Source organism: Rosa rugosa, chromosome 5 (genome assembly GCF_958449725.1).
Source record: "Rosa rugosa chromosome 5, drRosRugo1.1, whole genome shotgun sequence".
Lineage (NCBI taxonomy): Eukaryota > Viridiplantae > Streptophyta > Magnoliopsida > Rosales > Rosaceae > Rosa > Rosa rugosa.
In genome coordinates, this window is record NC_084824.1 from 13,902,903 (window position 1) to 13,915,569 (window position 12,667).

General features: G+C 39.7%; 1 protein-coding gene across 1 annotated transcript; it reads right to left on the reverse strand.

The window, feature by feature from the left end:
- Positions 1–37: 37 nt before the first annotated feature.
- LOC133711226 (receptor-like kinase TMK3) lies at positions 38–11,662 on the reverse strand. Its single transcript, XM_062137382.1, has 5 exons — positions 11,049–11,662; positions 487–2,408; positions 321–388; positions 170–232; positions 38–58 (listed from the first exon to the last, which is right to left on the reverse strand). Exons 1-5 carry the CDS (start codon positions 11,660–11,662, stop codon positions 38–40), a joined length of 2,688 nt encoding a protein of 895 aa, XP_061993366.1.
- Between the last annotated feature and the right edge of the window lie 1,005 nt (positions 11,663–12,667).

Sequence of the window (12,667 nt, forward strand, 5' to 3'; positions counted from 1 at the left end):
AAGCAATTTCAAATCCCTTCAATGCTTTGTAGGGATTTTACAAAATGAAGAAAAACCTCTATACAGAAACACTGCTGGAATGTTATGTTATCTATTGAGTTCATGCTCGCCAACACGAAATTATGTACTGTAAATTTGTAATGCAAGAAGATTCTGAACAGAAACATACCAGAGCAAGCGAGCCTTCAGGTGCATATAGACCATACAATCTCAATGACATATGGAAGCTCATCTGAAATCAGTTGATAGGATTAGCAATGGAAATTAAGCTAATATGAAAGAAAATAACTCTAATTAAAGTTGACTGCTCATGTCAGTACCTGTGTGTCAATACCATCATAATCAGGTGAACTAGGAACTCTGAGTCGAGAGTCGAGATGGACTTTGCCTTTCCAAGAAATAAAGCCTTGGGCAGATGCAAATCAAGCAGCATTGATGTCCTCAGTTGTTACACACGAAACCATATCCGAACCTACCCGGACGAACCGGCTTGACCCGAAGGTTCACCACGCTCCCAGCACGTGACCATTTCGGAGAGAGGAATGCTCCAGTCTGTTCCATCGGCGGCCGGGTCCAAATTTTCAGGAACAGGTTCCGACGGCTTCCAGGGCTTCACGAGCGGTCCTATTATGTTGACAACATGTGTCATGTCGGGCCTCAGATTGGGATCTTTGTTGCAGCAGCTGATGGCTAGCTTGGCAATTTCTAAAAACGAGGATACAATGTTGGGATCGGTAGAAACTATAGGGGGGTCAATAACCCTTTTGAGTTCATCCCAAACAATGCCGCCCTTGCCCTTATTGATGACTTGGTTGGAGAACCAAGTTGGTAGGTGTGGATCTGACTCAGGGAAGCTTTTATCAACTGCCCTCTTACCGGTGGTCAACTCCAGTAAGATGACTCCGAAACTGAACACATCTGCCTTGGCAGATATTTGTCTATATAAAGCATATTCCGGAGCCTTGTAACCGGCGGTTCCTCCTGGTTGGGTGGTATCAGTTGTGGCATTATAGTATCTAAGAGGGCGAACCAGTCCAAAGTCAGCTACTTTGGCATGCAAATCGTCTGTGAGTAAAATGTTGGAAGGCTTTAAGTCTCTGTGAACAAATGTCTGGTTCGCAAACTGGTGGAGATATTCAACCCCTCTTGAAACATCATAGGCAATATTGAGTCTTGTGGCCCAAGCAAGGGGTTGGAGCCCTTCATCTCTCCAGTGAAAAAGATGCCTTCCTAGATTCCCTTGAGGCATGTAGTCGTAGACCAGTATCATAATTTCTGAGTCCCAACAGTATCCTAGAAGTGCAACCAAGTTGGTATGTCGCACTTTGGTGAGGACGTGAACCTCACGCTCAAACGACCTTATTGCCTCATCAGCTACCCTACCGAATTTTATTCTACCCATCATTTTCACTGCAACTATTTTCCCATCTATTTCCGCTCTAAAAACACTAGAAAAACCCCCTTCCCCTAATAAATTATCTCGGCTGAAATTGTTGGTCGCGTGCCTCACTACATCAACTGAAATACTAATCCTATCCATAGCAGGAACATCAATATCGCCGGGAGCAGTAGATCGAGTGTTAGAAGCCTCGAGTTGGACAACACCGGGTTTCCTCCTAAAGAAGAAAACAACAAGTCCTAGTACAAGCACTAGTCCAGTTGTAGCCCCAATCAGAACTACAACAAGCACCCTAGCACTCATCTTTCTAGTGGAACTCGATGACATGACAGAGTTACCCTCTAACCTCACAGTAACATTTGCCCTAAACTCAGGTACTTTACCACTAAGTAAATTGTTCGATAAATCTAAGTACTTAAGTTGAGGCAGTTGTGTGAATTCATATGGTACAGTACCAGTGACATGGTTGTAAGAAAGGTCTAAATTCACCAAACTAGGAAAGTTGATGCGGCTAAAGGCGTCCAGGTTTCCTATAATATTGGCGTTCGTGGCCGAAAAAAACCCTAGCTCCCTAGCAGCGCCTAGAATGCGCCAAGGTGCAAAGGGGTTGTGACTAATATCAATAGAAAACAAGGTGGGTAAATCGGATGAGAAGAAATCTACTGGGATTGAAGTGAAATTATTGTTGTTGGCTAAAAGCCGCTCCAATAATTGCAAATCACGAAATCTCGGAAGGGGGCCAGTTAATTGATTCTCGGAAACATCAAATGTCTTAAGATACTTGATATTTCCGATAGAAGCTGGGATCGAACCAGTTAGGTTCTTTTTGCGGATAGTAATGAACGAGACCCTATTGTCCTCGTTACAAATTACCCCGGTCCAATTACAGTAATCGGAGCCGGACCATCCCAGAGTGTTAGGACCTAAACTATTTCGGAAAGCTTCCATGCCGACAAGATCATGGCCACTTATATCAGATTGCGACTCAAGCCAAGAACCAGAAGATACCCTAGCAAAACAGGTCAATAAATAAAAGTCATTTATATGTTTTATTTAGAAGTTTATATCTATACATTTATGGATTTTTTTTATTTTTTATCACAAGTTTAGGAACAAAAATTAAAAGTAAATAGTGAAGCTCATCAGATACCCTGGCAAAAGATATCGATAAATAAATAAATAAATGAACTTTTTTTTTTAGAACTTTATAGAGTTATTTACCAATAAGGGAAATAGATATTGTAGTTTTTTTTTTTTTTTTTTGAAAGGAATAGATATAGGGATGCAAAACGCACAAATATGAAAATTTTAGTTCGAAGGATTGATATTTCTAATTGCAAAACAAGGTTACTATAGTTCAATTTTAACTCATTACATGGCCAATCTCAATACATGGACACCGATTCCAGTCCAGCATGACGTGAAGATATCATCGCATCGTTTGAGACTCTGAGACAAAATTTTTGTTTGGCTCTTAAGGTGACGCTAACAAGAGGCGCTAGTGCTGCTGCTGTTGCCACAAGATAAAGTATAAGAAGCTGGCCATTGTCACCAGAGACATTATTACGGCTGGCCAGGGACTCAGGGAAGTGGTTTTGCCCCAACGGGATGTGAATATATTACAAAGGATGACCGCCTGCTATTTATACGATTGAACAGAAGGTCATGCATTTGAACATGTGTATAGCGTATTCCTAGAAATCCATAACCCCCCTTGCACGCGGACATGTGTTGCTGATTTGCGAGCCACATGTTGTTATGTTCTTGTGAATAACCTTGTATAAACATTGATTCTATGGGAATGATCTCACAAATTTTATTGCTGATGTTTTGAGAGAGAAAAAGTAAGTTAGAATATTCTGTTTTGGTTTCATTACTGTGTTCTTATTCTGGACTTGCATGCTCATTTATAGCTTATTTTGTGCATCGAGTTGATGACCACTTAGGTCCAGCTCAGAATGAAATTTAGTTTGAGCTTGATTAAGGTCAATACTCTTGTCAAGTATGAAAAGTTCATATATAGCTCCACTATAAAATAAGAAAGGTCTGTCTTTTTGGATTAGACTCGATTAGGGTCCTATTATATGGTTGCGATTCTAGTATATGTCTATTCATGTTGTCAAAAGCCCTATTTTACCATATACATTCTACTCAATGTCATTACCGGGTTCTCCCAGCATTACGACCAATTTCCTACTATGACCGATGCTGTCCGGCCATTAGATTATTTAATTTGTGGACTGGATTTCTTTTTTTGATGCTAATTTGTGGACTGGATTTCACTAATTCCAAAGTTCTAAACTTGACCAGATATGGGTAAACCCACCAAAGTCCTGTAGCTGATCCTTGGTTAAATGCAAGGAGTCTTCACTGCATACTGATTGACTTATCAAGTTGATGGGTACGTACCAGGAATGGTAAGTGTGATCAGTGTAGTTGACCTATGACCAAAATCTTCTGAGAAATTCAGCACCCAGTGTGATCAGTGTAGTTGAAATCTGAATGTGTAAATCCTCATACTTGCTTATGGAAATATTAAGCAGATCACCAACATGCCTCATCCGATCTACAAAGTTTTGCAACTGATTCAAATCTTGAACCTGAACCAGAGTTTGGTGAAAATCTTGAGCCACATATCAAGAGCAATTTGAAGTTCAAGAACCTGATGTATTGTTTGGGCAAGCATACTTCTTTATTTTCTATATTCGATCAACCATTTATATAATGTACTAGGATTTATCTTCTGAAAAAAATAAAAGATCAGTGTATTGATGCTAGCCGAAACCAGATTTCATACACTAAAACCATACTTAAACCAAAACCACAAATCTAATGATGCATTGTATTAAACTATTTATAATTTGATGAATAATCTATCAACAATATAGCATATGCTTCCATAACCATGACCAGGAAAATTTAAAGGTCACTTAAATCGAACAATTCAGCTAAATAAACAAGGTGCTACAGCTTTTAAATTGGGGAAATCCAGAGCTTCAAATTTCGACAAAAGTAAAAAGGGCGCGAGTTAGGGTTTCTAAATCTAACCTTTGATGAGCTGTGCTCCGTGGAGATTTGAAACTACCACCTTTGCCGTTGGACTCCGAGACTAGCCTCGAGTGGCACCAATCTTCTTATTTTTGTTTCTTTGTATTCCAAACCCTAAGAGAACGGCAGCAAAGACCTTGGTTAGTAGAGAATAAAGAAAGGAAAGGTTGAGGTCACTTCGAGCCTTCGAGGTGAGAGATCGGGCTCAGTTCGTCTTCTTTTCATCTTCAGAATGAGAGAAAAAAAATTCTCATGTCTAGAGTGGATTTTTGATAGAGTTTGGTATTTATACCAAGCACCCTAAAATCCTACACAATCAACCATCTAATAAAATCCTTGAAGATCAATAGGCTTTTAAATATCACCAGATTTGAAATGACTTTTTAAAATCTTAATTGAATACCACAAGATTTCATTCACAACAACAATCCCAACGACATTCCTGCGCTAACTAAATTTGCATCATACTTTTTCCAAACCTCTTCTTGCTAAGCAATAATCCAACAACATTACCCAATCAGAGTAGCCCAACAATTTAATACTTCAATTGTGGATTGGAACCCTTGATAAAATTTATGTCAAATAAAATGATTCCCAACTCAACTCCGATCTCCTGCCAAATCATTGTATCTATAAACCCGTGATGGTGAACAAACATCAATCAAGGCAACAACTGATATCCCTCAAACGACTTAACCAATTACCACCAATAATGACACCAGGGTAAACAAACTCACTCAATTCCTCTAAAGCCATCCTTTTCATAAATGTATTTCAACTCAAACAACAACCAGTTTTCCTAGATGAAAAAATACCACTCACAAAGTCTTCCGTTGAACAACAACCTGGATGTAAACAGATGCCCGTCCAACATCTTGTATCACACAAAGCGATACCTGGATCTGAAAAAATTAGTCCAACCACATAGCGGTCCAATTTCTTAGATTAGTCACCGTAGAAAAATGTTACTGCCTAGACCAACCGCATTACATTTTTACCAAATATATGTTACAAGGATTTTGGTCAAGCCTTAACTAGAAATATTTCCGGGGCCAATTGGAAAACTTATTTCCTTCAAATTATTTCACCAACCACTCATATCAGAACACAACCCATTTGTCTAGCAAAAACTCCACCTAGAACCTACCACAATTAACCTTCAAGGTTCTACAATTTATACTCAAATCATACTCAGTATCACAAATAATTCCACTTGAACCATTATGAACACCCAACAATGTCACTACCACTATACTCAAATTTTGATACAGCCATTTCACCCAAAAACAGATAACCAAAAACATGCATCTGTACAATCTCATATACAACAGTTGTTTCTAATTTCTAATCCTCCTAATTAAATACTGCCAAAGATCGTAACTCAAATATAAAGCTCTACGCGTTCAACTAAATGTTCAAGTTTCAAACATAAAACTATTTCAAAACTCCAATTCTATCCATCTCCCTACTCATTATAATCCAAAACCTAAAAGACCAATTATAAGTCAATATATCTTGAATCAATTCCTTCAGTTCGAACAAAACTAACTCCAAATGTCATGGCCAGGTCAACAATCCAAGATGACTAGTCCAAAGATTTCCAAGAAACCCCCAAGCACCGCCAACAGTGTCCCAAATATTGTTTACATGACCAATTATGCTATGTAACACATCTCCTGAAACTCGGCTTAAAATCAGAACCACCATTACCACTAGCTCCATTTTCCCGCGACAATCCTAATTCCGAAACAATTATCACCTTCAGAAACGGCCCAAAGCTATAGTCATTCATCTCAGACATTCAAGTACGAAACCGAACTACGGTCTTGCACCTTAAACCTTGTCCCAACAACTTGTTGGCATCGAGGGATAGATAATCACAACATTTCATCGGCTCACATTTCATAGCACAACCCAAACCTGTAGAGTAACCTGACTCTACCATCTCCAGGAAAAGGCGCAAGACACGTAACGAAACTAATATGCAGAGGAATCCCTATGAGATCGGCGTACAAGAGGCATAGCACCTAAAAGAACACCAACTAGACATGTACCTTACACACTTAATGAGTACATCAGCACCGAAGAGTAAACGATGGGGAACCGCTGCAGTCGGGCCATCACTCGGGAGGTACTGTGTAACATCAAGCGTATAAGGTAACATGATAGAAACAAGTCTACAGAATCTGACAACCTAATGCTCTGATACCAACTGACAGGACCCGCCCCAGATTTCACCCCAAAATCCGAAGTGGCCCTGCGGGGCCCACCTTAGAAGAAATTATACCAAAAATTTGGCGGAACTTCTCCTAAAAGTAGGCTACCCAAAACCTGTAGGAAAACATTTACACTTCTAAATCATCCATCCTTATTCTCCTGGAGCCACCCTGCTCCCCAAATCACAACATTCCCCAATTCACAAAATACAAAACGCAACTTGAATAACATTAATTCCACAAGTAATCAGAGCAATTCTAATAAAAAGGGTAAACAAGGAAACCTAATTCAAAGGAAAACGCAGAAGCCATGCTGTTGACTATGCCTCAACTCCGTGTACGCCCGACCTCAACTAATTTCGCCTGCAAACTGGGCATTTGAAACCGAAGGGCCCAGGGGAAAGTAATTGAAAAACACGTCAGCGTGAGTGGACAAAAATATATAACTAAATAAATAATTTAAAAGAAAAGAAGTTGAATTACTTTCCCACAAATTTAAATTCATAAAACTTCGATGCATGCAACGTTTATAAAACGTAAGTCGTTAAAACTCGGAGTCTCGTGAAAACATACCAGTCCCCGCTGGTTAAGAAAATGGGACTAGCCCCGCTAGTCAAGTAACAAATAAAAGGATATGGGGAAGAGATGTCACCATACGGGTAAAGGAACCCCTAACCTCGACTGCCACCCACACATAGATTGTGTGAGGAGGAGAACTAATAACCTCAACTGCCACTCACACATAGATTGTGTGAGGAGGAGAACTAATAACCTCGACTGCCACTCATGTGAGGAGGAGAATAAACTACCTCAACTGCCACTCACAAACACAAAGTAAGTGAGGAGGAGACCTAGTAATTGGACCCCTGTATGGTGAAGAAAACATTCAAAAATCCCGAAAAATTCAAAAGACTTCCCCAATCTCTCACGAGAAAAATAACCATTCCAATGACGTGGCCCCGCACGCCAAAATATTCTCATATCCGTAACCAAACCCGGAAATTAGTACGAGCACAAATTCCTTCGGAAAATCCGATTTCCAAAAATATTCCAAAATATCTCAAAATTGGCTACTAAATATAATATGTAATCCGGAATCATCTTGGTAAAATAAATCGTCGAAAAATCACGTAAATCATATTTCCAAAATAATAATCATATATTCCAAAACCAATTCCGAATCTCTCTTGAAATCTCAAGAATTGATAATTAATTATAATAAAAATTTCCGGAAATTCCACGGAATAAAAATATGGTAACTATTACATAAATCAAAATCCTCAAATCGAGCATAATGAATCTTAGTTCAAAAGTTCAAACCAATAAATCAATCAATAATCCAAACCAAAATAAAATGCTCGATAATTAAATTGATAAATCAATAAAATCAAAATTTGCGGAAATTAATTTGCATGCATCAACTAAAATCAAAAGTCCACTCACAGTACTATTGGGCGACCACGCAAACGAGTTCCTTCATCTAGCCGTAGCTCGCGACATCGTCCTGTACACAATTATATTTCCGTAAACGACAATCCGATAAAATACTTACGAGCCTAAAACGAAATCTCATCTTCATAACTTCTCGGATTCAACCCAAATCTCCCCCATAACACCAATCCCTCAATTTACATACTCCATAGCGGAAACGAGGGAAATCTGAAAACCGAATTTCCCACAATTCAATCACAAAACTCCGAACTTCGGAAAATCACAAACAATTCCAAACTCCTCCAAAATTCACCAAACCTCACATACAAGCTCTACAACAATTATACAATTTAATGGGCTAAAAATTGGAATTAAAACACTGCCCTACACGCCTCCACGCGCCACCCACAGTGGCGGCACGTGGGGTCCACGCGCCGGTACCAACCTCCACAACCGGCTGCCAAATTCCATGTACAACAACAACTCGACACACTGATCCTTTTTCTCAACTACAACACATCCAAATTTTACCTTGAAATAGTCGAAACCGGCCGGTGAAGAAAAACCCAAAAATTTCAAACCCTAGGTTTGAAATTTCCTTCAATTCATCCTCCACACTGCAAATTGAAATGAATGACCTTAGGGGAAATGATCACCGGCTTGAGGCGCTCATACGGTCCCAATTTGGTGGTCGGAAACGGAAGATTTGCCGGAAAAGCCAAACTGCACCTATGAGGAACTTTGCTTCGATTCAAGGTTTCTCGGCCAAATCGCCACAACCTAAGGCTACTAGGGTGCAGAGAGGAGGGAGGCGCTCCTGTGGTGGCCGGCTGCACGCCGGTTGGTGGCCGGAATGCGCGGAATCGAAGGGAGGAAGAAGGACCCAAAAGGGAGAGAAGAGAGTTCGGGGGAGAGGAGAGAGAAGGTAGATTTCCGGAAATGGAAATCTACCACAGTAAATTTCTATATATATATAGAAAGTTACCATGAACAGTAACATTCACATTTTCGCTTATAACTTTTGCATACGAACTCCGATTTTTATGATCGACACGTGCATGCGCTCGGTTTAACGTCCTCTACAACTTCCGTGAAGAAAACTTTCTCAAATTCTTATCCGAACAAAAAGTCGACTTTTAGGGCCACTAAAGTTACCGAAAAAAGAGTAAAAGTAAACAAATTGTCGTTTACTGCCCAAATGACTAGTAAACCGGTGAATTTGGGTTCGGGATGTAACATCTGTGCTCCTAAATGGCCTATCAGTATTTACTTTTAACCAGAGCTCAGGAGGAGGCTGCCATTTTACCAATTTAAAAATGGGAGCAGTAAGACGCAATGGTGAGAGCCCCCAAAGTTTGAAAGCTGGTACAACATTGTATGAAGACAAACAAGGCTCAAAGGCTTCCTAGGCTTCAAACTTAATTGTGCTCCTTCTTTGAAATCAAGAAGAAAGTAATGCTGGAAATGCAAGTAATTGAACTTTATATCATTGCTTCTTACCTTATTGTGTTTTGTCCATATACACCATAGAAATGTGCACATTGCAATGCGCCATTAACCGGTAAAGCTGGTGAAAACTGGCTCATTAACTCTGAAGATAGAATAGAATTAATGAAGTAGGGCATCATGTGAAGGGAGAATATGAAATAGTGAGAAAGTCCATATCCATACTTGACGAATAACATCACAATCCCAGAATAGATGTGATAAAAAAAGTTGATTAATAGAGTTTACGATAGGTTAAATCAATAATGAAGAACTCATAGATCAAGTTATTGGACCATAAACAACAAAAGTTAGCACTATATAACTGTTTGATCATCATTGAGTATATAAAAAAATTAGGGCAAAAAGAAAAATAGAGCAAAACGTGTTGATAACGTGTTATAAACTAAGAATGAGAGAGAGAGAGAGAGAGAGAGAGAGAGAGAGAACGTAGAGGGATAAAATATATGAGGAGGTAGTGTTAGGAATTTGACCTAAAATTCCTCTTGCGGAAGCAGACAAGTGCAAAACAATATAGATAAATGATCGAGAAAACAAACACGAACTTGTTAATGAGGTTCAGCAAAGAACTTTGCCTACGTCCCCGGGCTGCTTGGGTTTCACTATAGAGAAGAATACACGAACAAGAATACAAGGATCTCTCACAAGAAGTTCTCACCAACTCTCAAGACCTCACTTGCTCTCTCTGTTTAATGCTTCAAAGACTTGATCTACTACTACAACCTATGCCCCTATTTATAGATATCTAACTAGACCCTATAAGGCCCCGTTTGGGATTGCTTCGCTTTTAAAAAAATCAGCTTTTGTTCAAAATTTTAGATTTTATTATGTTTGGTAAATAAATAAAAAGCAGTTTTAATTTAAAGTTATAGGTCACTGGCAGCAGATTTTAGAAGCAGCCTAGAGGTTGCTTTTGGAAGCTGCTGAGGATCAAAACACACTCTGCAGTTGTTTTATGTACTAACAGCACTTTTAAAAATATTATTTACCAAACACGAAACTATTTTAATTCACAGTTGATTATTCTCACAACACAGCAGCATCAATTTTTTTTTAAAAGTCACAGCAATCCCAAACTAGCCCTAAGACATTGGAAACCTATTCCCAATAGACATAGAAACCATTACCAAGTAGGATTATGTAAGCAGGTAGGAAACAATCAAAACTCCTCTTTGATCAAGGATTAACAAATCCTTATCCTATGTGGAATCGGATCCACACACCCAACAATCTTCCACTTGGAGCCGATTACGCTAGTAGCTAACATTCTTCAATACTCTTCCATCATAGCCAACACAAAACCCATTATCACAGCCAACATCTCCTTCTTCAAACTTGGAGACCAACTGAAGCTAAGCACAGCTTCAGTTTACTTATGGATTCTCACTTCCTTGAATCTTCAACAATTGCAACACTTCATTCTCCACGAGTTCCGTATGTAGTGATACTTCATAGGAATGTGTTTAGTCCTTGAATGAAAAGCAGGGTTCTTTGCCAAGTGAATTGCACTTTGACTATCACTGTATAATGCACAATTCTCTTGCTTTTTACCTAATTCCTCCAACAGACCCTTTAGCCACACCATCTCCTTACCAGCCTCTGAGACTGCTACATACTCGGACTCCGTTGTAGACAGGGCCACTTGCCCTTGCAAATTTGAGACCCAAGATACTGCAGCACCACCCACAGTGTACACATAACCAGTAGTACTCCGACAAGTATCATAATCTCCTGCCAAGTCTGCATCAACATATCCTTGTAGTTCAGCACTACCTCTCTTGAAACAAAGAGACATATCAGTAGTACCCCGAAGATACCTCATGATCCACTTCACAGCCTCCCAATGTTGCTTTCCTGGATTACTCGTGTACCTACTCACAACTCCAACTGCATGAGCAATATTGGGTCTAGTACACACCATAGCATACATTAAGCATCCAACTGCCGATGCATAAGGTACATTCTTCATATATTCTTTCTGTTTTTCGCTCTTGGGTGATTGTTCCTTGGACAATTTAAAGTGAGCCGCCAACGGTGTTCCTACAGCCTTTGATTCATCCATATTGAATCGCTTAAGCACCTTCTCAACATACTACGCTTGTGAAAGCTTCAGAGTACCAGCCACTTTATCACGGATAATCTTTATACCTAAGATTTTCTTCGCCTCACCCAAATCCTTCATCGCGAACTGGTTTGACATCTCTTTCTTCAACTTCTCAATCTCATTGAAGTCTTCCCCAGCTATCAACATATCATCCACATACAGTAAAAGAATGATATAAGATTTGTCAAACCTCTTGAAGTAACAACAGTGATCGGATTGACATCTTGTGTAGCCACTCCCACACATGAAAGCATCAAACTTCTTATACCACTGTCTTGGGGCTTGTTTCAAGCCATAAAGGCTCTTTTGCAGTTTGCATACCAAGTCCTCCTTACCAGGTGCTACAAAACCTTGTGGTTGCTTCATGTATATGACCTCCTTCAAATCACCATGAAGAAAAGCAGTCTTGACGTCTAGCTGCTCCAAATACAGACCTTCAGCTTCCACTAAACCAAGCACCACCCGGATTGTGGTATGTTTCACAACCGGCGAAAAGATCTCATCAAAATCAATTCCCTCCCTTTGCTGAAAACCTTTCACAACCAACCTTGCCTTGTAACGTTTGCTCCCATCAACTTCTTGCTTAATTTTGTAAATCCACTTGTTATGCAATGCTTTCTTACCTGTTGGTAACTTAGCTAACTCCCAAGTATTGTTGGACATGAGAGAGTCCATCTCATCTTGCATGGCACCCTTCCACTTAGCAGAATCTTTATGTTGCATTGCCTCATCATAACTCACGGGTTCACCACAGTCAGTTAACAGCAAATAGTTAGCACAAGGCGATTATTTATCAGCTGGTATTCCTTTAGTACTTCTTGACGATACTCTTGGCACAAAAGGAGGTGTCACTGGCTCATCACTAGGAACTTGTTCTTCAGGTTGTGCAACCTCAGGAGCTTCTTGTTGTTGTCGTTCCTCCCCGTGATTTTCCTTAGACACATCTTCATTGGACAATTCTTC